This window comes from Eleutherodactylus coqui, chromosome 3 (genome assembly GCF_035609145.1).
Source record: "Eleutherodactylus coqui strain aEleCoq1 chromosome 3, aEleCoq1.hap1, whole genome shotgun sequence".
Classification (NCBI taxonomy): Eukaryota; Metazoa; Chordata; class Amphibia; order Anura; family Eleutherodactylidae; genus Eleutherodactylus; species Eleutherodactylus coqui.
Window position 1 is genome coordinate 231,133,936 of NC_089839.1, and position 25,747 is coordinate 231,159,682.

Below are 25,747 nucleotides of genomic sequence, written 5' to 3' on the forward strand. Positions count from 1 at the left end.
ATATTTGCAGATGACACAAAATTATACAATATAATCAATGCAACAGAGGACAATGTACGGCTGGCTACAAATGGACCTGGATAAGCTGGGGGCTTGGGCAGAAAAATGGCAAATGAAGTTCAATGTGGATAAATGTAAGACTATGCACATGGGCAGGAGGAACGGATGTCACCAATACACACTAAATGGGGTACTGCTAGGGAAAAGTGATATGGAAAAGCACCTGGTGGTGCTAGTGGATTGTAGACTAAACTGGAGCAATCAATGCCAGAGGTATAGGGGCGAGGGGCGAGAACATTATTCTACCGCTATATAAGGCATTTGTTAGGCCCTACATGGAATACTGCGCACAGTTCTGGTCACCGGTGCTCAGGAAAGATGTTGCAGTGCTGGAGGGGGTTCAAAGAAGGGCAACTAAACTAATACATGGAATGAAGGGACTGGAATACCCAGAGAAGCTATCCAAATTGGGATTATTCACCCTGGAAAAAAGATGGCTAAGAGGTGACCAAATAACTATCTATAAATACATGAGGGGACAATACAAGGATCTCTCCCATGAACTGTTTATACACAGGACAGCGACAGTAACAAGAGGGCATTCGCTATGTCTAGAAGAAAGCAGGTTTCATCGCCAACACAGAAAAGAGTTCTTTACTGTAAGAGCAGTTAGACTGTGGAACTCTCTGCCCAAGGAGGTGGTGATGGCAAAATCCATAGAGGAGTTTAAAAGGGGACTAGATGTGCTTCTAGAGAGGAAGGATATAACAGGATATAAATCTTAGGTTAATTGTTAATCCAGGTATACAGGCAGGTAGGAACTATTAGGGGTTGACCCAGGGATTAGTCTGATTTCCATTAGGGAGTTGGGAAGGAATTTTCCCCCAAATGGGCTAATTGGCTCCTGCCTCTTGGGGTTTTTTGCCTTCCTCTGGATCAACAATATAGGAGGATAAACACGCTGAACTAAATGGACATTGTCTTCATTCGGCCTTACGAACTATGTTACTATGTAATAGTATATTTGTATATAAGCAGAAATGGTGGGAGACTGCAGACTGTGGAGAGATTTAGCATTGCACCACTGGCTGAACTGAATGGGAGCCCGTTTGAATGCAGAAATGGCCTTAGTACTCGGGACAGGCCTGTGAGGTGCTTCCCAGCCCTGTTATTTGAGTACAGTGACTAACCGCACTTTCCTAGACTAGGCTTCAGGTTCTGGATTTGGATTTGGTGGCTTCAGCTCCTGAGGCTTGGCTTAGGACTCCGGAGACCTTCTGATACATTTTACATGCTTCTCCTCCAATTTTCCCATTCTGTTCTGCTATTATGGTGTTTCCCACTGCAACTCTCCATCAAATAGACAATATTTTGTTTCTTTGGAAGGGTGCAAGAGAAGAATGTGAGATCTTTATCTCTTTTCTCAATATCAATATTCAGTTGACCTTTTGTATTGCGGATACTTCAGTTGATTTTTTGAATTTGCAACTCAAATAGGACAATAATTCCGTCCATTAGTCTTTGTTTAGAAAGCCGACAGCAACTAATAGTTTGCTGCATTTTTCCAGCTTTCATCGGACACATGTTAAATCTGGTATTCCTAAATGACAATTCTTGCATGTTAAGAGAAACTGTTCTACTGTTGCAGATTTTCAACATCACTCGAAGGATCTTACCCATCATTTTTTGACTTGGGGTTATCCACAATGTCTGATATCTAAGGCTTACCAATTTGCCAGTAGATCTAACTGAGAGGAACTGCTATAAATCAGGGAGGTAAGAAAGAATAATGATATTTTCCCCCAAATGGGCTAATTGGCTCCTGCCTCTTGGGGTTTTTTGCCTTCCTCTGGATCAACAATATAGGAGGATAAACAGGCTGAACTAGATATTCATTTTATTACAAGATTAAATTTGTACGCTATTGAATTCCCATTGATATATTCTTTGTTCTGACCCACGAATGCTATACCGGAGAGACCTGTGCTTACTGCCAAGAGAGCCCCTAACTTCAGGGACCTTGTTGTTCCTTATTTATGATTATATACAATATATTGGGTTTTATCACATATCTGTGACATGCGAATACAATAATTATTTGTGCATATGTTTACTCATAGGTAGTGCCAATTTTGATGTGCCCTTTGCCTTTATTTTCTGAATGCTTTTATGTTGTCAAACTTCAACATTCATTCTTGTGGTTTTGTGATAACCTTTGGGTGCGTTTCTTAGATATGCATCAGGTAGTACCCTCATGTACAATGGCGCCCTCACACATGGCAGTTCAGGACGCACATGAACAATCATCAAAGGTATGAGACAAACATGAGTAAAGGCGGTAGCCCGACCCACTATGGTGGCATGGTCCAATTGAAGAGCTCTGTGTCAGATGTTTCCCATATGTGTCTAATTGTTGATTGTGGATGTGTTACATTTCTGTGTCTGTGATTGGTAAATGGTTATATATCAATATATGCATGTATTGTTAAAGTAGTTTTAAGCTTGACAAAGGCCGGGACATGGCCGAAACATTTTTTTCCTGTAAATGTTGTTGGAGATGCAATAAAGGAAACATCGAGTGATGCTGAAGACATTGAACTTAAATTATTCGTGTGCTGCCCCATACTTTTCTATTTGCATGGACTATGATCTAAGAAGTCTGGATCAATTTGTGAGCGTGTACCTGTAAGGCTTCCCATATTTGTGGGTTTTATTTTGTACTGCTGGATCTATTACTCTTTTGGAACACCCAGAGAGGCTATCAAAATTTACCTTGGAAAAAAGACGGCTAAGGGGTGATCAAATAACTATATATAAATACATGAGGGGACAATACAAGGATCTCTCCCATGATCTGTTTATACCCAGGACTGCGACGGTAACAAGAGGGCATCCTCTATGTCTAGAAGAAAGCAGGATTCATCACCAATACAGAAGTCAGAGCTCGGGCACTTTAAATCTCATTCTATGTTGCAAGGAGCAGTTAAGAGGAGTCTACGGTCTTCACCCAGGATCCTCGGGCAGTAGCTCAGCAATGGGAGCGGTAGTCAGGACTTCCATTTATGCCACAGGCCAGGCGCTGTCGGATGTTGGCACCATCTTGGATCTGGCGCGGCAGTGGTGAGAATGCAGCTTACTCACCAGAGGTGCCTGCTGATGGTAACTTGCAAGGGAATCTGCAAGTACCTGGAGTCTCCTCCTAACAACTGGAGGGGCCATTGCTGTGCTTCTGTCAGTACCAGGAGCTGTCTTCTGAGAAAATGTTCCTGGACTTCCTAGCTAACTGTTGGAGGGCATGGGAGCTATGCTTTCAGCTGCACTTCTTTACCTGGCAACTGGTGAGTGGCCCACTGCAATCTACACAGTAGAGCTCTCCTGAGGGGGAATCTTCACAGTTGCCTCAGTAGTAATACTATTATTACTGGGCCCAATATAGGGGACACTATTACTAATAGTGTCTTCTATATTAGCCCTGGTAGTAATATTAAACCCACAGGGGCCTAAGTAGTAATATTGTCTCCCACAGTGAAATCAGTAGTAATAGTGTCTCCCACAGCTTGACAAAGGCTGTTTGTAACGGCCGAAACGTTGCATTATTACTGAGGATGGAATAAAGGAATAATACCTGTTTTACTGCACCTGGATGCTCCTGCTGCTTTCTTTTGGATATATTCTGAGACTTTGGATTATCTGGATCCGTCTCCTGATTAACGGCTGTGCAGGGAGAGCCTCCCCTTGGATAAGGGTTTGTTGTAGTGCTGCGGGTATCTATATATTGTTGGAAGTGTCTCCCACAGTGACATCAGTAGTAATAGTGACCCCCACAGTGGCCTCAGTAATAATACTATTATTACTGCGCCCAATATAGGGGACACTATTACTAATAGTGTCCTCTATATTGGCCCCAATTAATAATAATAACACTACAGTGGCCCTAGTAGTAATAGTTATCCCAACAGTGACCTCAGTAGTAATACTAATATCACTGAGGCCAATAGAGGGGACATTATTACTAATACTGTCCCATATATCATCCACAGTACTAATAGCACCCTCCTTGAAACCCATATACTTACCTCCTTCTTGTCATCGAAACGCGGCTCTTTCTCTTCCTGGCACTGCTGCCGACACTAGTGTGTACATTCGGACTCATCCTATCCACTCCTCTCCTCCTGCGAAACCAAGAAGGAGAGGTCAGGGGAGGAGGATCCTGGGTGCACACACTAACGTCAGAATGTGCACCCGGTATCAGTGCCGCTAACAGTGCCACTGAGTGATTACTGACTAGGGAGAAGCAGCACTCTGGCCAGTATTCATTACCATGCTGGGCAGCCATCGGCGTGTGTCCCAACAAAGAGGGCTCTGCGTGCCCCCTCTGGCACAAAGGCTCATGACCACGAATATAGGGCAAGTATACAAACTGCAGGTAGAAAGAGTTATGAAACAACAATGGCATATATGATGTAATACACAGCCAATGCACCCCAGGGAGCACTGACAGTGGGAGGAGGTAAGGGGAGTGCCGCACAATATGAAATCAGCTGCGGATACGCACATCATTTCCAGTCAAAATCTGCACCAATGGTACTCTGGGGCTCCAGCTATCAAAACCAGAGCAATGCTCCCTGTCTATTTTGAAACAGCCCTGTCCTTTTTATAACGACATAGGTAAAATCATACATTGTGATAAGCCCCGCCCCCTGAGTGTTGGCACTTTGCGATGAATAAGTGGGTTTTTGATTGTAGTTTGGGCACTCGTTCACTAAAAGGTTCGCCATCAGTGCCCTATATAATCATCTCTGCTGATCTACAATGCTAGTGCCAAAGTGGGATTTAGAGTCTTTGCTGCCACCTAGTGACCACTCTTACCTTAGCACATTATCAAATTATTAATATATGGTCCACAACCACCAGTAATAATTTCTTTATACAGTGCTTTGTAAGGTCTCTGACCCACTTTCCATGGACTTTATTTGTGACTGTCTGATTCTCCATTTGCTATAACCACGCTACTTGGGCAGTGGCTTACCTACAAGATGTAGATGTATTCATGACTTTTTAGATCACTTTTGTCTGGGCAACATACATAGCCAAGATCTCTCCTTACTGTATTGTTACTGAGGAAGGTAATTCTAACAGACTATCTTCTACTCCAGCTCCTCCTACTGTTACACCTGGTACTCAGTGTTTTTTCAGTTCGCAACTGAAATTAAAATCCCATATATTTGGTATCGTCATATCCGTAATGACTCATACAACAAATTGAACACACTTTTTATCCTGCACGACAAAAAGCGTTAAAAAAAAACGAAAACTGAGGCAAAATACTTATTTTTTTCATTTTGCCTCCCAAAAAACACAATAAAAGTGATTTTAAAAAGCTGTATGTATGCCAAAATGGTACCATTAAAATTAGAGATGAGCGAGCGTACTCGGATAAGCACTACTCGCTCGAGTAATTGGCTTTATCCGAGTATCGCTGTGCTCGGGGCTAAAGATTCGGGTGCCGCTGCGGCTGACAGGTGAGTCGCAGCGGGGAGCAGGGGAGAGCGGGCGGGAGAGAAGGAGAGAAAGATCTTACCTCCATTCCTCCCCGCTCTCCCCTGCAGCTCCCCGCTCCGTGCCGGCACCCGAATCTTTAGCCCCGAGCACAGCGATACTCGGATAAAGCCAATTACTCGAGCGAGTAGTGCTTATCCGAGTACGCTCGCTCATCTCTAATTAAAATCTATAGCTCATCACGCAAAAAACAAGCCCTCACAGAGCTCCATCCATTGAAAAACTTATAGGACTTTGACCGCACCGATTTAGAAAAAAAGGGTTTTTATTGCGGAAAAGTTGAATAACCTTAAAAAAAAATAATAATAATTTTGGTGTTGTAATTGTACCAACCTGCAGAAAAAAATGTATTGTTTCATTTATGAATAACCTAAAAAAAATAATAATAATTTTGGTATTGTAATTGTACCAACCTGCAGAAAAAAATGTATTGTTTCATTTATGTTGCATGATTACGCTGTAAAAAAAAACAATGGAACAATGGCAGAATTGATGTGCTTTCTCTGCCTTCTATCATAAAAAATTAAATAAAAGTTTTACAATAAAGTCTGTGTACCAAAAAATGGCACCAATAAAAACTACAGTTTGCAACGCAAAAAACAAGCCCTCATAAAGCCATGTCAATGGAAAATAAAAAAGTTATGGCTTTTGAAAAGTGGAGATGAAAATCCCCCTAAAACCATTGCGGCATTATGCCCAAAATAGGCCATGTCCTTAAAGGGGTTGTCCCGAGAAAGCAAGTGGGGGTAAGCACTTCTGTATGGCCATATTAGTGCACTTTGTAATATACATCGTGCATTAAATATGAGCCATACAGAAGTTATTCACTTACCTGTTCCGTTGCTGGCGTCCCCGTCTCCATGGCTCCGTCTAATTTCAGCGTCTAATCTCCCGATTAGACGTGCTTGCGCAGAAGGGTCTTCTCCCTTCTCTTGGGTCTCAGCACGAGCGGCGTTCTGGCTCTGCCCCCTTCTACGCGTCATCGCGTAGCTCCGCCCCGTCACGTGTGCCGATTCCAGCCAATCAGGAGGCTGGAATCGGCAATGGACCGCACAGAGCCCACGGTGCACCATGGGAGAAGACCCGCGGTGCATCGTGGGTGAAGATCCCGGCGGCCATCTTGGTAAGGTAAGTAAGAAGTCGCCGCAGAGCGGGGATTCGGGTAAGTACTAAACTTTTTTTTTTTAACCCATCCCTTGTGTTTGTCTCGCGCCGAACGGGGGGCCTATTGAAAAAAAAAAAAAGCCGTTTCGGCGCGGGACAACCCCTTTAAGGGGTTAAAAGGTCTGACATTGATATGAAGGAATGCTGCCATCCAATAGGAGAGATGATACCCCTTCCAATCTCTGAATGCAAGAGAAACGCAGTAGAGATGCAGCTACAAATAAAAGTCACTGAAAGTGACAGAGTCCAGGCAGAGCTGTCTGAAAAGATTAACAGACTGCAGGTGGAATTAGAAGCTCAGATTGAAGAGTCCCAGAAGCTGGTGTAAGAAGAGATACATCAGAGACTTGGCCTTAGTGCACACCTGAAGAGAATCTAATCTGAGAGAAATGTGTTGCTCAAGCAGTTGGAGGGCTCAGTCACACGGGCGTTTTTACGCGCGTAAAAACGTTCGCACTGCGTTCGTTAAAAAAAAAAAATTGCACCTACAAAAGATAGAATCGTCACTAGTCTGAAAGAGGGGGATGCCCTTTAGGTGCCCCGGGCAGGGCTAGTGACGGGGACCCTGTGGGTTTGTGAACCCTGGACTTTTGTATGCTGTGCATGCTGTACACATACAGTGTTGTTGTACACAGTAGTTGCTGTGTAAATAAAGGCCGGCAGGTGCCAGTTTTAGAAGAGTCAAGTCTCCTGGAGCCTGTTTAAATGTGTAGTGCCCGTTTCCAGATTTAGAGGTCGTCGATCTGCAAGCAAGAGATCCCAGGCTAAAAAACCCTTGCCACAGTCACTAGAAATGTACATTCAAACAAGTCAATTCAGGGAATAGTAAAAGGCGATTCTATTTATAAATTGGCCATCTATCTCTATAATTTACTGATTTTTACCTCCAGCCCTCACATTTGCTTCCTGTGCATCCTCTGAATTTCAGGCTTTTCAGGACCTAGGCAATTATAAAGTCAGTTTTTATATATCAGAGGTCTTAAATGTCAGCATCCCCCCAACCAAAGTTTCCAGCCTGCAAAGTTCTTTCTCCTTCTAGCTCTCTCATTTACTTGGGTACTTAAATTTTGCCCAACTATGAGAATGTGTTTTCTCTAAACTTTGCTCCAGTACTGAAGCAATGAATATTCTGCCACGTATTCCATATCTGTTCCAGATCTACATCCCAAAATCCTTTTTTCACACATTAGAATCTCTCTTCAATTAATTTGTTTGGGCTGGTTTAATGCTTAGAGTGGGATACAGATACCTTGTCAGGCCTAAATCGCAGGGTGGCATGGGTCTTCTTGACATGGCCCTGTACTATATGGCCTCTATGTTGTCTTACCTTCTAAACTGGTTCCATCATGGCTCAGACAAACAATGGGTGAGGCTGAAGAGTGAGGTCCTTTGCATTCACCCAACTTTAATTTTATAGCTCTCTGTAAGGACTGAGGATGTGGAACCACTGTGTCAACCTACCGGGTAAGTGATGATCCAGTCCAGCACTGTTGACAGCCGACCCCAGTGTGGGAGGTAAAATACCAGATGTATGAACCCTGTTTGCAGATAGAACCTAGGGAAGGTATCTTGCCCTTAACTAATAACTAGGAGGGGAGACCCCTACTATAAGTGGAGCACTTGTCCCGATAAGGACGACCCCACGGTCATCTTCTAGGTGCTGACTGACCTGGCAGGACAGAAAACCTATAAAAATAAATGACAGGACAATACCAGGACGCACAAGAACAAAAGAAGGTACAAACTGACAGGGATGAACAGAGAGGCAGACTCACAAGAGTGACAGACAGCTGGATACACAAACGGAGAACATGAGCAGGTAGCAAGGAAACAAGGTAACTGCCAAAGCAGTGGCTGAACAGGAAATGAAGGGAACTAAAGTCACATCAACACTACAGCAAGATCTGAAAGACACAGAGTGGCTATATAGAGCGGTGATTAGAAAAGGTGCATCAGCTGAGCAGAAGATCCAGAAACCAATAACCCTAGGAGTGCTGAACGAGAATAAATATAAGCTCAGGGAACAAGAAAAATGGGACAACGCCCATTTCTGCCAGACACTGAAGCAGAAGATTGTGTCTGAATAGTGCACCTAACACTCTCTCCATCATATAGACCTTCTCACCTAACTGAACTCTCAGTTACTTTAATAACCCTGAGCTTTTCAGACAGGAATGTGGTAACCCTTGCTCTTTCCTCTAGTCCAAACCCACTCACCCAGGTTTTTCATAATCCAGCCTTCCCCAGGGGTATGACTGCTTCCCACATTTTAGGTTACTCGGCCCCAGAGGCCCCACAGGTACGCCACTATTTGAATGGTAGGTCTCTTTGCCCCCTGTGGGAAGTTCCAAGTGGCCAGTCCAGTAGATTGTGGTTAGTATATGCTCAACTATTCAATATCTTGTCCCACCTATCCCCTAGAAGTTACATCTGGCGAGATTTAACCCTGTTAGAAAATGTGTGTCTGCAATCCACCCCGTCTACTCATTTGGTGTCATTAATTTGTGGCCTGCTTCGGGAGTCAGGGGTTGCCACCTGCGGAGTCCCATTTATAGCTGCTAGGGAGGTGGAGCTGGGATTGATCATTTCTACCAAGGATTGGGGTAAGGTGTTCATTCTCACACATAATTTTTTTATTTCATGTAAGCTACTTTAGTAGATGTTACAGGACACTTGCTTTGCTCTTTTCCTTCTACCCAGAATGTTCTTACCTTTGCTGGCGTTATGGTACATCCCGGGATACCCATGCTTACATTTGGTGGAAAGGTGCAAAAATTACCCCTTTCTGACAAGCTATTGTCAGACTTGCACGACTGCACTTTTTGGTCATGTTGCATGCTTGTCAGAAGCTGTCCCGGCGCACAGTGTTCTAACCGCAGCAATTGCTAGGAAAATCAAGAGACGACCCCCCTGCCGGTTGGCGTAGGCCTCTTGGTTGTCCACTGCGCTCGTAGGTGCAACAGATAGGCAACAGTACCTCCTCCAACATCAACACTGAATGGAACAATGCTCTCGGTCGTGGTCATTCTTGATCGGCGCTACGGACCCTCGTCGTCCAAGCGAGATAATTAACTAACTAACTGACAAGCTATTAATGCTCTCTATAATAGGGTCTGCTGCAATGATCTTTAATGATCTGTAGAGATGGCTTTATTTTCATTATTCTTGGGTCCTTTCATCTTTGAAGAAGGGTCTATTATGTTTCTTTCTTCAAGCGCATAAGGAAAATGGAACAATACCTCTGCAGCGCCACCTATTGGATGACAGCATTCCTGCAAATCAATGTCCAACCCTTTATACAGTTCTTTAGAACAATGACTGGGAATTGAAAACCAAGCCAGAATCCATACACAGACAGCTGTTTTGGGGTTATTTGAATTTCCCATCATCAGTGTGCAGTAGGTTTCCGGCTTGGCTAGCGAGATACCTATGACTTGAACTGGGATCTTCTAGGTGCTCTCCTTAAGGAGTGATGATACCTCTCTCGACTCACTTTCTCCTGGTTTTCTCACTTTTCTCGACTCTCCTGGTTATCCCATGTAATTAGAAATCCTCCAGAGTTCCTAGTCTACAGAAGTGGCATGATACGTTTTCTGAGATTTATAGATTAGAGGAGTTTATAGCCCAAGATCAAGACTGATGTGACAAATTTCTACAGCTCTGGTGTTCCTGGATTATGTTTCAGGATACTCTGAAACTTACTACCTGGCTATTTAGAAATACAAGACATCAGACAGCATGATGGTCAAGGCTGCAGGACATGACCAAAAAGTCCAAAGTTTATGTCCCAGTAAACATAATTCCTGACAATCAGACTGTAGAGGGACACATCCTTCTGATACGAACTTGGTGATGGCTATTTGTCATTTAGGTCTGAACTACACAAAGACTTTCTGTGGAATACAAATATTTACTATATTAGACATGTTAGGAGAGGCTACAGATGACATTATCTCTTTGTTTTACTTCTGCATCTTGCCCAAATCTCTACAACAACTTCTGATGACAGCAGAGTTTATTGCCCAGACACCTTTGACCCCTCACTACTATAGTAATGTCCAGCCTCTGTATCAACACAAATAAATTCGGACGTCAGAACAAACTCCAAAATTCATACAGACAACTAACTAGAGATCCCAAAATAAATTCATACCTGAGAACAAGCCCTTGGAGACACACAGACCCATGAATAAATACAGGCACCCCTAGACAAATACAAGACCCACTAAACTATTCTGGTCCTCAGAGAAGACTCCAGAACAGACCCTCTAAATAAATACAATCCTATACCACACTTCCTACATAAATATAGACCCAAACCTGACCCCATAAATAAGTTCAGGACCCAATAAATACAAACTCCAGACCTCCCTAATATATTTAAACCGTCAGAACCCATAAATACAGATCATCTAAGTAAATTCTGACCCAGACTCCTAAATAAATTCAGAACTAAGGCAGATCTCTTAAAGAAAATATAGCCTCCCAGACCATTAAATAAATTCAGACAAACTTAATTTTGAACCAGATGGGGCTGCTTAAAGAAATTCAGTCTGTGTTCGATACCCTACAATTATTATGCTTACTTGGAATTTAAATATTCTAAATGAGAATCAGTATAATGCAGTTTCGACAGGTGTCATTGTCCCTATTGCAAAATCGAAGGTAAGTGTGATAACTTTTTACAACTTATCTTATCTCAAATGATTAAAAAATATATTGTTATGTAACAGCAGAAACCACTGTAAAACAATTGAAAGGTTAGACAAACTATGCCACAGAAACTTATCTTAATGTCGTGGTGCTTAGGTAAGCACTGCTGCCAGTTCATTGCATACTAGGTATGTTTAATAACAGCTTTAGTTGTTATAGCAGCTAAACCCTATTCACTTGAATGGGACTAAGCTGAACATGACCTCACAGGTTTGTTTAATCAACTGATTGGTGGGGGTCCCCAGAGGTAGATCCCAGTGTTTTGATACTGATGGCATTTTCTGAGGACAGGTCATCAATATCTTAGTCTTATAAAAATCCCTGTAATGCCTATGTTATAGTACTAGTAGTGTGCACAGGTATGCACAGCGCGGGACTCCCTGACTCCCACCCACGCCAATGTCCCTTCCTGGAGGCAGCCCCAAAGGTGGACAGGTCCAGGCCGCCAACACTGACCCTACGCTGCCTAGTGGCAGGAACGGAAGGAACCGCCGTCCCAACGCAGAGGACAACTTACTATTACTGACAGGCTAGGCAGATGGAATAACCAAAGCAACAAGAAAACCACAGGACCAAGCCAGAGCTGGATCAAGCCAAGGTAACCGCCACAGGAGCGGGACAGAAGTAAAACATACAGGGAATGGAACAAAGTACCAGAGCCAGACACTCAGCAGGTCTGAGCAGCAGGACTGCTCAGGGATCACTGGAGAATAATCGGCAACTCCCAGGCAGCAAGAGCTGGCTCTTATAGGGAGGCAGAAGAAGCTGACTGGCAGACAGACATGTCAATCACCAGCACACCTGTCAGACCCTAACAGGGTAATTACCCAAGAGTAGAAAGCACAGCAGCTGTTAACCCTGGCTTGTCTGGACAGAGCCTACAGAAACAAGGTGTGCTGGCAAATAATTAACTATGTGCTGACTGTAACGTGACAGTCTAATGATGACCCCCATAGGCAGAGTGTTTGTTCCTGAAGAGTTTTCACCCATACAAAGCAAGCATGTACTACTGTGACCCTCTAGAAAGAAATGTTGAATACTTTTAAAATGGATACCAACACAATTTATTTTAAAAAAAAGATTTTTATTATATGACCTTTTGTTACATAATAAGACAATAAACACACATCTGATAAATAAATTAAATAAATACCTTTAAATATAATTAAATATTACACCTTGCAACAGTTTTATAAAGAAGAGCTCAGCCACTGCTTATAACAATTCTCTACACATCGTATGTAACCGAATTTGAGGAGTTGTATGTTTTTGCTATAGTCTTTTAACAGCATATTACACAATTTAAAACATTATATAATTAAATGGCACTCGTGATGCTTATAAATACATATTCAAATTACAATTTTTGTTTCATTTATGAAAAAATGTTTACACATACACTAGTAAAGCAAGACGACATCATATACGGAGATCTACTAGAGATATACAGTAACACCATCTATATGATCAGGTGGGGATACTGGGCTCTTTAAGATTCATTCTTTGGTAGTCAAAGAATGAGTCTTATACAACCTTTAAAAGGAGTCTGTCAGCTTGGACATGTTGTCCAAACTGCAGCCATGATGATATAGAGCAGGAGGAGCTGAGCAGACTGATATATAATTTTATGGGGAAATATTCAGTATAACTTGTATTTTATACATTTAAACCTCTGCTCATTGTGATCTGAACAGTCCAGTGGGCAGAGCTATCAGTGAGTGACAGCTATGTGTGTATGACTACACATACAGAGCTAGCTGTCAATCACTGATAGCTCCGCCCATTGGACTGTTAAGATCAGAATTAGCAGAGGCTTAAATGAATAAAATACAATTTATACTAAATCTTTCCCCCTAAAATTGTATATCAATCTGCTCAGCCCCCCCCCCCCCCCACCCCCCTGCACTTTATTATGCTGCCTGCAGTTTAGATGGAAAGTTTGACCTAATAGATTCCCTGTAAGTCTGAAACAACTACCATTCAAGGGTATTTTTCTAAATGTGATCTATGGTGATTTTTTAAAATGTTTTCTAATTTTTTCTAAATACTCATATTACTAAAGGGGGTTTGCTTAAAAAAAACTTACATGACACTTCAGTCAGACAAATGTAAAGATCCGGTTGAGTAGATGTCTGGCAGCTGGTCCAGCCATGCTGGCATAATCTTTTTTCATTGATTGAAATGCCATAAAAATCAATCAATTTTGGGCTATTAATATGATTGCATATACATTTCTCTATACACTATAAAACACAAATTAACATAAGTATACACTAAATCCCATTGGGATGACAAACTTTACAACCTGTTATAAACAGATACATATTTTATACCGCATCAAATCCTTTCTGATAATCCATTGTGGCCATCTGCAGTATAAAGACCATCTATCAATCTCTCATTATATACTAAATTACACAATGTTAATAAGAAGGAAAATTGAATGCACATACTCTTGTGCTAGGCAACACATTGTCTATACCTGAAGATATATGAACATTTCTTTTTCATTTGGTCAGGGAAGAAGAATAATCATATTAACAATACAGTGTACTTAGTAATATAGCCACGATTTAACATTTAGACCCAGTCACTGAAAGTCCCCCACATCCAGTCTTCATCCGTTGTAGAGAATGTGGCAGTCCGCATTGGAAAAGGTTGATATTTCAGGGTATGACCTCTAAAATTCAGTAGTACCATCTACTTTAGAATTTCATTTTAGGATGGACGCCTTGATTTCCACACCAAATTATCACGTACGAAAACTGCAAAAAGGAAAAAAATACATACATTAATCATGGCAGTTTTCTCCACTAAAAGTACAATATCAAAACCATTAATCTAGTAGAAAAATGACTTAAACAACACATTTAAAGGAAGTCTGTCACATATATTTGTTGACTAAAACTAATGCCAACATAGAATGTTCCAAAGCAAAATATGGTCCAGGCAGCATCAGATGTAACCAAAATATTTTCTTTATTCCTCCATAAAAAACTGGCGATGTTTCAACCCGTCCAAGGGTCTTTATCAAGCTCGGCCCTTGGACGGGTCGAAATGTGGCCAGTTTTTTATGGAGGAATACAAAAAAATTTTTGGTTACATCTGATGCTGCCTGGACCATATTTTGCTTAGGATTTCTACTTGGGTCATGATCTGGACCTAGGCTGGGCTTTGCAATTTTTCCCTCCTCGCTTTGTAATTCGGCTTTGAAAGACATCAGGGACTTTGATTTGTCCCTAAAGTGCTGCTGCTGATATGACTTTAAATGTAACATAGAATGTTCCAACTACAGATGAAAGAAACAGAACCATCTTTATTTTAATCCATGGCTTTAATCGCAATACATTTGCTTTTTTAGGCTTCCTGCATGGTATGTAAATTGCTATGGAAGCGTCCAATGGGCAGTTCCTCAGCCAAAGTCTTGGCTCTCCTTTACTCTTGCCTCTAAAGCATGCCTCTAACATTTATGATTGACGTCTCCAGTTTAGGCTAGAGATGCCAAGCGTCTGCGCAGTACCTCTGGCTTTGGTGCATGCATGTGATGTCATTGGTGGCATGAAAAGTTGAATGAACATCATTATGCATGCACCAAAGCCAAAAGTGTGGTACTGATGTTAGAGACATCAGCCATTCATGTGATGAGCATACTTTTAAGTATAGAGGAGGAGAGAGTGCAGATGACTTGGCTGTGCTATTGCCCACCAGACTATTCCATAGTAATTTGCATATAGTCCAGGAAGCCCAAGAAATCACATTTTTCACAATTGAAGGCAAGGATTAACCCTTTACAATTCACCATCTAACGTCTTCCTACATTCTGATTGAAGCTTGCACAGCTCCAATGTCAAAAGATGTCAGACAGGGTATTCTTACCGTCTATTGGCAGCTACTCCGCTGTCAAAGCCTCTATGGCACACACACACTGGCTTTAGCCAGCAGATGGCACCATTGTAGAACAGCAAAAAAGAAAGCCTTTTAGGAAACCCTGAATCCAAAATTGGATTAGAAAGGATTAAAATAAAGAAGATACTGTGGGTTTCATCTATACTTGGCACATCCTGTGTTGCCTTTAGTTTCATCAGATGGTAAAGCTATCTGCCTAAGCACAACCTAAATTTGAGAATTTTCTACCCCTGATTGAGACTACAATATATTTACAAGTAGGGACTTCTACACACCACCTTTAAGGATTATTCAAGAAGGATATGTATGGATAGCAAAAACATATACCATGTGGAACCATAAATTATAGTGGGCGAAACTAATTCTGCATAAAAAAGTACTGTACACGCTACTGAACCCTGTTCTTACAAGGGCCATTAAGGTGAATTTCTGACACTCAGATATTGATGGCCTATCTTCAGGATCATATCATGGGGGTCCACAGCTTAGGACCCCCACAATCAACTGTTTAAAGTGTGTGAGTGCTATGGCTGTTTCAGTCCGTAGCAGGCACATTGTATAGCCCCTGTGCATGGTACAACAGCATAATCCTATTCACTTGAACAGGACTGAGCCGCTTTTAGACCATATGACCCATTAAAGTGATATCACATGCCTGAGAAAAAGTTTACATGAGTGCCACATTCTTTTTAAACAGCTGAGTGTTGGAGTCCTGATCAATAGAGCCCCGCCCCCCAATCTGATATTGATATAATCTATCCTTAGTATAGGTCATCAATATCTGAGTCTCAGAAAACCCCTTTAATAGCAGGCATATGCAGATGTAGAGCACGCTGCACATACTATACTTGGGTTTTTGCATACATTTGAGTTTACATATTCCAAAAATTTGTTGTCATAAATGTGGTGCAAATAAGAACCAAAACTGCTTACTAAGTGACTGTTAATAAGAAATATGCTTTGTTCTTTGCATAACTGTACAGCAGAGAATACATAAGCCGCACAATATTCAGAAAATTTGGAAACACTGCATTGTTAAAGTCACTTACTGCTTCTCACACATTCTCCCAGCTATCTTCCATATTCTGGTAGACACCTGTTGCTTCAAGATTTTGGCAACTGCTGCAAAGAACAGAAAGAGTAATGTAAATAGACCATCAATTTTGCATCTATGTTCGAACAAAATGAATTTTACAAAATAGTAACTTACTTTGCTGGGGTAAACTTCTTGGCTGTAAAATAGAAAATACATCTGGTTAAAATGTGAGGTTACATCCCTAGGCTGGAAAATAAATCAAATTCACTTTTTATACATTTACAGATTTATATGTTGATGTAATATCCTCATGAATAGTATTATTTACCTGTTTTACGCATGCGCTTCAAGAGCCAGATAATGAGAGAAGCCGTGGACAACACCGAAGCCCCGGATGAAACTATTCCAACTGTTATATATGTGGCTGTCTCAGGTGCCACATTCACAGCTACAAAGGAAAGACAAACATTTAGAATATGACAAGCCTTACAATATGACGTACTATACAATATAAATAATATATATTGTTGGTATCTAGTAAAAGGTACCTTCACAAGTTGGGACTTCCGTATTCCAGCGTCCATTACTGTCACATTCCAAAGTATCCGTTCCATTAAGTAGTAGATCATATTCACAAGTAAATTTGCATATGGTACCATATCGAACATCTATGTCACTGCAATTCACTTTTCCCATTGATGGAGCAATAAGAGCATTGCATTGCACAGCTGCAAAAAGAGAAAGTGGATTTGTTTTAATGACTGAAAACAAAGAAGAAAGGAGGAATGTCTTAGTTTACATTCTTAGCCTTTACTGTAGTTTTCGAGACTGGCACACTCTGTTCTAGTAATTTTGAAAGCATTTATGGGGGTTGTCTGATGAAGAAAATAGCTTTTCAAACTCATGGCACAACAGCTGGCCAGGGTACAGGCCCCACCAAAAAGGGCATTAGAAAAGTCACAGAAGAAAATGAAATTTCAGATGTGATGCAGAGTGATAAAGTAAACTCTCCACTAAATGTCCCCAGTTATAACCAGAAGTGTAGAGTCACTTTAAAATGATTAAAAGTGACTCTACACATGATGGCATATACCCCTGTTTTTCACGGGAATTAAGTAATGTAATAGACAGACCATTGTTTCTTATACTTAAAGGCTTTATAGTGATGGGGGTTTGGGTTTGTAGTTTGGGCCATGGATCTCTAAAAGGTTTGCCATCACTGGATTAGGGTAAGGTGGAAGCATTTCTTACCTTCACATTTTGGAGGGTTTTCAGTCCACTGACCAGTAGTTGCACATTGTATAGAAGGAGAGCCCACCAGAGCAAATCCTTTATCACAGCTGAAATTACATATAGAATTATATAGCGACACCCCTTCACTGTAGAAACAGCTCATCGATCCATTTTCTGGTTGCTCTGGCCGCTCACACTGTATAGCTAAGAAGAAAGAAAAATATTGAAGACAGTGCAACTGTAGAATTACATATCAAGTAGATAAACATGAAATAATAAATATGCTAATATTAGGTTAACTATTACATTATTCTTGAGAAAGATTGACTTACAAGGGTCATCAAACTTAATGATCATTTGGTGTAATTATAATATGGCTATTGGTGTGGACCTCAAACTTAAATCCACTATTAAAATGTAATAATGCTTGTGAAAAGGATCTTAAAAATCCATTTAAAGAGGATTTCTGACTTAAGGAAAACCCCTGTCATTTTAATGGGTGGGGAACCCATTAATAGGGGTTCCCCTTAACTTGGACAAATCCTTTAACATACTACAGAAGAAAAATTAGAACAGACCGTAGGATGTGCTGTGTATAATATATGTGGATTTTACAAGACTCATTCATATATAATCCACATGCATATCTATAAGCCTATCCAATACGATCTAGATTGTTGCCTGTAGAAAAGATAGATGTAGTACTGCAAGACTGGTTGTCATTGTCTGGACAACTTACTCAGAAATGGGAGGTACTCCAGTCACTAATAATGCAGCTAAGTTTCAATGATCATCAATTTGACCACCTCAATTATGTCATGACTATTCCTTGTTATGTAAGTACTACTAGGATAGAATGACACTGCTTCTTTTAAAGGGAACCTGTCAGCTTGAACAAGTTGTCCAAACTGCAAGCGGTATGTTATAGAGCAAGAGGAGCTGAGCTGATTGATATATAGTTTATGGGGAAAGATTCAGTATAACTTGTAGTTCATTCATTCATATCTCTGCACATTCTGAGCTGTGAGCTCCAGTGGGCGGTCCTATCAGTGATTGACAGCTAACTGTAGGCACAGTTATATGCCGATCACTGATCAGACCGCTCACTGGATCTCTAAGCTAAGAATGTTTATGAATAAACTACAAGTTCTAGTGAATCTTTTCCCACCCAACTCTATGTCAATCTACTCGGCTCCTCCTGCTCTGTAATCTGTTGCCTGCAGTTTGGACAGAGTTTTCAAGCGGACAAGTTCCCTTTAACTAATTTATACTTGAAGACAGGAGAAGTCAGATTTAGAGATCCTAATTACCTTCACATGTTGGGATTTCTGCAGACCATTCATTAGGACTCATGCAATTAATTGATGGATCTCCCACCAATGTATATCCTTCATTACAGATGATGTTACATGTAGCATTATATGGTAGCATTTCCGTATTACTAGAACAGTCCATTGCTCCATTATCTGGTACTGCTGGATGGTCACACTGAATAGCTAAAAAAAAGTAAAAAAGTCGTAGTTATCATCTCAGTCTGGTGAATTCTAATTTGAAAGCAGTGAGCATCCGGTATAATTACCTTCACATTTTGGGGGTTCTGCAGACCATTTATCAGGACTCATGCAACGAATTGATGGATCCCCCACCAATGTATATCCTTCATTACAGATGATGTTACATGTAGCATTATATGGTAGCATTTCCGTATTACTAGAACAGTCCATTGCTCCATTATCTGGTACTGCTGGATGGTCACACTGAATAGCTAAAAAAAGTAAAAAAGTCGTAATTATCATCTCAGTCTGGTGAATTCTAATTTGAACGTAGCGAGCATCCGAAATAATTACCTTCACATGTTGGGGGTTCTGCAGACCATTTATCATGACTCATGCAACGAACTGATGGATCCCCCACCAATGTATATCCTTCATTACAGATGATATTACATGTAGTATTATATGGTAGCAATTCCCTATTACTAGAACAGTCCATTGCTCCATTATCTGGTGCTGCTGGAAGGTCACATTGAACAGCTGAAAAAACGTAAAAAGGTCTAAATTATCATCTCAGTCTGGCGAATTCTAATTTGAAAGTAGTGAGCATTTGGAATAATTACCTTCACATTTTGGGAGTTCTTCCGACCACTGGCCAGGAGTTGTGCATTGTACTGAAGAAGCTCCGACCATGGTGAAGCCTTCTTTGCAACTGAAAGTGCATGTGGAGTTTTCTAAAAGGATTTCTCCATCACTGGAACAGTTCATTTCTCCATTGTCTGGCAGTTCTGGTTGCTTACATTGAATAGCTGTTCAAGAAGTAGAAAGATTATATGTCAGATCACATCATTTTGTAAATTTCTAGGATTGAGATTAAAACTGTCTTTGAATTTGCAAAGCTGAAAAGTGTTGTATATAGGATGTGCCCAAGCATCTTCTACAAGATTACTTGATTTCTCTTACTGAGAACAATCACATTTTGTTCTTCATCAAACTCGCATTGGTCCTGGAATATTGCAATACTGACAGCACACTATTTGCAATAGATTTATGTAATGTTGAGGAGTAAATGACAAGGGACCATTAAAAAGATCATATAAAGTCTTAATATATCATGTATGTACCTTTACAATGTGGAATCTGGGATCCCCATTCTCCTTCTCCATTGCACTGTAGATTTTCAGAGCCAACCAACAGATGTCCATCAGAACATGTGAAATTACAACTTGACTGGTAGGTAAAATCCCCATTTACATGGGAGCAGACGACTGATCCATTATCCATTCTACTGATCTTTGGACAAGTAACAACTGGAAAATAAAATGCCATGTGTTATATTCAGAAGTTCTAGTGATTATAAGATGGAGAATTAAAAGGTTCGTTAAAACATAATATAATAATATAATAATCTCTAATTACCGTGCTCACAGTCTTTTCCATAAAATCCATCAGAACAACTGCAGGTGTAGTTCTTAATCGTTTCCATACATTCCCCATGGTTGTTACAGGAAGAAGAGTGGCATGAAGCTGCAGAAAAAGGGAAAACATTGCAAATTAGGACAACACAATGTATGTTCCCTATAGAATTAGTAGGTTCCACAAACTATTCTGCCTTTGCTATTCGTCTGCTATTACTTGTTACATATGGCTTAATTGAAATTGGCATTTTAGTTGGCCAGTAATCTCTAAATATAACAATTGTTTCAAAAGGGTTCCATCATATTTCTGTCTCTACTATCATTCTTACTATTGCAGCAAGGATGTTGTACACAAAATAAGTGGATATCTACTAGATCAACGCAATCTTTTTCTCCTAATGCTCTAAATGTCCTCATTGTCTGAAGGCACTACTTCTTACCTTTGTAACACAAAGCCACTTTCTTCTTACTGCAGGGCTCATCATTCCACTTCCCTGTATCAAATTGCCTCTTCACGTACATCTCAACACAGTCCTCATTTTCATTCTCATTCTTGTTGTTGGGTTCATTTTGAGCCCAGTTCTCGGCTTCCTTTGTGAGCACCTTCTTGGTGCCAACCCATGTCCAGTTGCCATTGTGTTTCCGAATGCCAATCCAATAATATGCAGCATTAAAAGGTAAATTCTCATTCAGATACTTATTTTCTTCTTGGTTTTGAATTGCTACCATATCAGTGTACTTTTCTTTACAATATTTTTGGGCACCATTATATGACATAATGTTGGGTGAGTGGTGATACGTCCAGCCATGTGTAAAATGTATCAATGGAAAACCTGCAATGAAGAACAGACCATGTATGAATTATTGTAGATACAACAATTGATCTCTATTAGAGATGAGCGAGCATGATTGTCCGAGCTTGATGCTCGTTCGAGGATTAGCATACTCGATGGTGCTCATTACTTGAGCGAGTACCACGCCGTGTTCGACCCCTCCCCACATTACCACTTCCTGCTGTGACGTGCCAGTGAGAGAGAGAGACAAAAAAAAGCTCGGCACCCAGCGGGTCCATTGCAAAAATGCTCGGGTCTCCTGTTGACTTCAATAGGGTTCGTTACTCGAATACAGCTCTCGAATATAACGAAAAGCTCTACTCAAATAACGAGCACCCGAGCATTTTGGTGCTCGCTAATCTCTAATCTCTGTCCTTACTTATTTTTACCACACAATGCTCTGATTACAATTACCAATAACGTATTGGACTGATAGTGTCTTTTTAATACATTTTATCATTGCCAACTACAATAAGAAATAGTCTACCACAATTGATGACATGTCAGGTGGGAAAATACAGTGTAGTAAATGCTGAATGAATAATACAGGAGATCATATAAACAATATCATTTACTTACCACAGATAAGTAGGAGAAGATAGACTAAATATCCCATTGTTCTTAGTGAAACCAGTTACTACTAAGAAGGCAGATCTGAAAAGAGAATACATAATTTTTACATATTTCCTGCTCTGCAACATTTTTCCAAATATAGGACTGATAAACGACAACAGGGCAAATATTTTCTGTCTTATTTACTATTTCCATATCTGATAGTATTAAAATGCTATATAGTTATAGTACGGTATATAGTTATAAATGGGAACATTCTGTGTAAAACAATCATGAAGACACATAGATATCTTCTGTATGAAGACTGGTGAAAACATAAAGGAGTTGACTATAGCAAATAATATCGTAAGTAATACTAAATAACATCTTGCTATATTGCAAAACAATAATATAATTCGTACAAAACTTATATACTCACTGTGCTTTCAATACTATCAGCGGTCTGTAGTCTTGAAGTGGCAGCTAATGCTAGACAGTTTCCAGTAGATTGTACTTTCACTGCTGGACTCCTGCCTCTTTTAAACACTTGAAGAAGAAAAAAAGGAAATGATGCACACCATTTGTAAAAATGGGAGGATATATTCCTCACGACACAGAAAATTCCTGGCTGGGAAATTTCCCCGAACCATTTAATGTATGAAAATAGCTTCTTAATTAGTCGCTGACGCTGGACTTTGAGAATGGGGCAGACTGTGGTCATATATGTATGTGTATCTGTATATATGCTAAAAATCTAATTTTACCTACTCCATAACTTAAAAGTCTTAAGATTAAGACTTGCCATCAAACTAATTATGTTGATTTTGTACCACATTAGTTTATTTTAAATTATTTTTCAACATTACTGCCTGGAATGTTGTATCTATTCCTGCTGTTGTATCTCTGTGTCAGTATATCAGTCATATGGCCAATGGCAGGGATTTTTGTGAACAGATTAGTCTCCTTTTGTGATTTGTATTTTAACATTCTAGAAAGTACTTTTGTTTCTACAGTACTGGAAAGTGACAAACAATATTTAAAGGAAACTATGCATCAATGTGGTTATGAATTGGTTACAAATAGAGATGAGCGAGCATACTCGCTAAGGGCAAATACTCGAGCGAGAAGTGCCTTATGCGAATACCTGCCCTCTCATCTCTAAAGATTCGGCTGCCGGCGGGGGAGAGCGGTGAGTTGCGGGAGTGAGCAGGGGGAAGCGGGGGGGGGGGGGGGGAAGAGAGAAATCTCCCCCCCCCCGTTCCTCCCCGCTCTCCCCCGTTGCTCCCCACCCCCCACCGGCACTCGAATCTTTTGAGACGAGCAGGCAGGTACTCACATAAGGCAATACTCGCTCGAGTATTTGCCCTTAGCGAGTACGCTCATTCATCTTTAGTTACAAACCTTTTACTGATTCTTCTGTTCAAGATGTACATGAAACACTTAAAGTTTCTAAGTGAAACTCTTAGAGAGAGTCCATCAGCAGTTTCGACACTGCAAAACTGCTGACAGCTTTACGCAGAGGCCGCAGAATGGTTCAATAGCATACTTGTATGTGTCTTGTCAGTATCGCCAACAAGTAGAAATAAAGTTTTAATTCCCCACACCATCAGTGCCACAAGCATGATGAAAGCAACTTCTCTCTGAAGTGTCCGTGGCACTTCCCATTGACCTGCTGCATAAATTTGATTGACAGCCATAGTTGCAGTATCTTCTGCTCAGCAGCTCAATGGGGAATGCCAAAGACACCTCAGGGAAAAGTCCTGGCACTTGACACAGTGGTGGTGCATATCAGTATGTAGAAAGTATGTCAATACACATATAATACTCAAGATCCACATAACACCCAGATGCCCATATAAAACTAACATACAGGCTGAAATCATATAGTCACATAGAGTACAAATAATGTGCCCAAATCATATCATCATATAGAGCAGAGATAATACCACCATGTAGGATTCATTTCATAGAGCCATATAGAGTACAAATTATTTCACCATGTAGAGACATTGTTATGGAACAAAAAAAGTAAGAGGACAGGTCCTTGTAGAATGTCTTCTTTAATGAAAGGTATAAAAGGCTTATTAGAAGGCTGTTTATTCTTTACCAACCTCAATTATATCAAACATGTCAGTTTTGATTCTTTGAGCCTGCATTACAATGAAATTCTAAAGATTCGACAACTCTTTAATATGAATTTTATTATTCTGTAATAGAGAAGACACCACTCTTCCCTTTTTTCTATTCACGTCGGCCAATATTGGTGCCTCAGGCTACTGGAACATGAGTGAATTTTCAAAAACTTAAGTTGTACTTTTTACACTGCACTTTTTAAGGGGGTTTGTCACTGAGGAACAAGTTCATTTAAAGGTACAAAATACCCTGTGACCAGGGGCGTTACTAGGGTCTTACAAGCACAGGAGCACAAGCCCCAACACATGTACAAACACCGCTCCCCCTGCCAAACTGCAAATTTTATATGCTTGGGTGTTATATGCTTGGCAGAATGCAATAACCAGCAGTAGAGAAAGAACAGAGCACACGCGTGAGCCACAGCCGGTATAGGCTGCATACACAGATACTGCGGGCTGGTGGTAACGTCACCTAGCCTCACTAGGGAAGGTAAAAAGCCCAAAAAACTCCAACGCATATTGAGACCCGAACGCTCGTCTCTTCCTCAGGAAAAAGAAAAAAAATTGAAAATCAAAATCTGACCTCCTTCCACCATGTAAAATTTTTTTTAAAATCACATAATTGGTATTTCTCCATTTGTAGCAACTAGAGATGAGCGAACGTACTCGTCCGAGCTTGATGCTCGGGCGAATATTAGGGTGTTCGGGATGCTCGGGCGAATATTAGGGTGTTCGGGATGCTCGTTACTCTTAACGAGCACCACGTGATGTTCGGGTTACTTTCACTATCATCTCTGAGAAATTTGCGCGCTTTTCTGGCCAATAGAAAGACAGGGAAGGCATTACAACTTCCCCCTGCGATGTTCAAGCCCTATACCACCCCCCTGCAGTGAGTGGCTGGCGAGATCAGGTGTCACCCGAGTATTGAAATCTGCCCCTCCAGCGGCTCGCCACAGATGCATTCTGACATACAGGAGGGAAAGTGCTATCGTGTTGGAGCTGCTATAGGGAGAGTGTTAGGAGTGATTTTAGGTTTCAAGAACCCCAACGGTCCTTCTAAAGGTCATACATCTTCTCTATATGCGCTCAATGGGGCCGGCAGCAGCAGCGCGACCCCATTGAGAACATATAGAAGACAAATCCTTCTTTTCTGCCACAGCTGTAACAGCTGTGGCAGAGAAGAACGATGTTTGCCCACTGAATTCAATGGAGCCAGCAATACAGCAGGTTCCACTGAATGCAATGGGCTGCCGGCGATCGCAGGATGAATTGTGGGGAAGGGGTTAAATATATAACCCCTTCCCTGCAATTCATCCAGAAATGTGTTACAATAAAAATATATACCGGCGTATAAGGCGACCGGGCGTATAAGATGACCCCCCAACTGTCACCTTATACGCCGGCAATACAGTGGAGCAAAGAATAAAAAGCATTACTTACTTCTTCAGACGATCTGCGGCGCTCCTGCAGGCTGTCACTCCCTCCTGGTGTTTGCAGGCTCTTGCTCCTTCCTGGCTCCCTGGAACCCACCCGCTGTACATAAATGTATCCCATTGCAGTGCCCTGGACAGCAGAGTTAACGTCAGATGAAATGCAGGTGGGCTTCGGCCCACACTGCATGCCCCAGTCCGACTGGGGTTCTTTAGAAGTGGACACAGATGCATTTACAACTCCCTGTGGACCCACAGCATGGGTGGCTCCCTGGAAC

The 25,747-nt window shown here is 41.0% G+C and overlaps 1 protein-coding gene across 1 annotated transcript; it reads right to left on the reverse strand.

The window, feature by feature from the left end:
* Nucleotides 1-13,341: 13,341 nt before the first annotated feature.
* Nucleotides 13,342-22,403, reverse strand: LOC136621541 (E-selectin-like). Its single transcript, XM_066597073.1, has 15 exons — nt 22,347-22,403; nt 21,935-22,009; nt 20,963-21,355; nt 20,524-20,631; nt 20,229-20,414; nt 19,728-19,913; nt 19,459-19,644; nt 19,191-19,376; nt 18,922-19,107; nt 17,630-17,815; nt 16,927-17,106; nt 16,707-16,826; nt 16,553-16,574; nt 16,392-16,464; nt 13,342-14,201 (listed from the first exon to the last, which is right to left on the reverse strand). Exons 2-14 carry the CDS (start codon nt 21,969-21,971, stop codon nt 16,398-16,400), a joined length of 2,043 nt encoding a protein of 680 aa, XP_066453170.1. The 5' UTR covers nt 21,972-22,009; nt 22,347-22,403; the 3' UTR covers nt 13,342-14,201; nt 16,392-16,397.
* Between the last annotated feature and the right edge of the window lie 3,344 nt (nt 22,404-25,747).

Coding starts and splice junctions, on each gene's coding strand:
- LOC136621541 (XM_066597073.1), bottom strand. CDS start 21,971: ATGGGATATTTAGTCTATCTTCTCCTACTTATCTGTG. Junction 19,914..20,228: donor CCAGATTCCACATTGTAAAG/GTACATACATGA, acceptor CTTCTTGAACAG/CTATTCAATGTAAGCAACCA. Junction 19,645..19,727: donor AGAACTCCCAAAATGTGAAG/GTAATTATTCCA, acceptor ACGTTTTTTCAG/CTGTTCAATGTGACCTTCCA.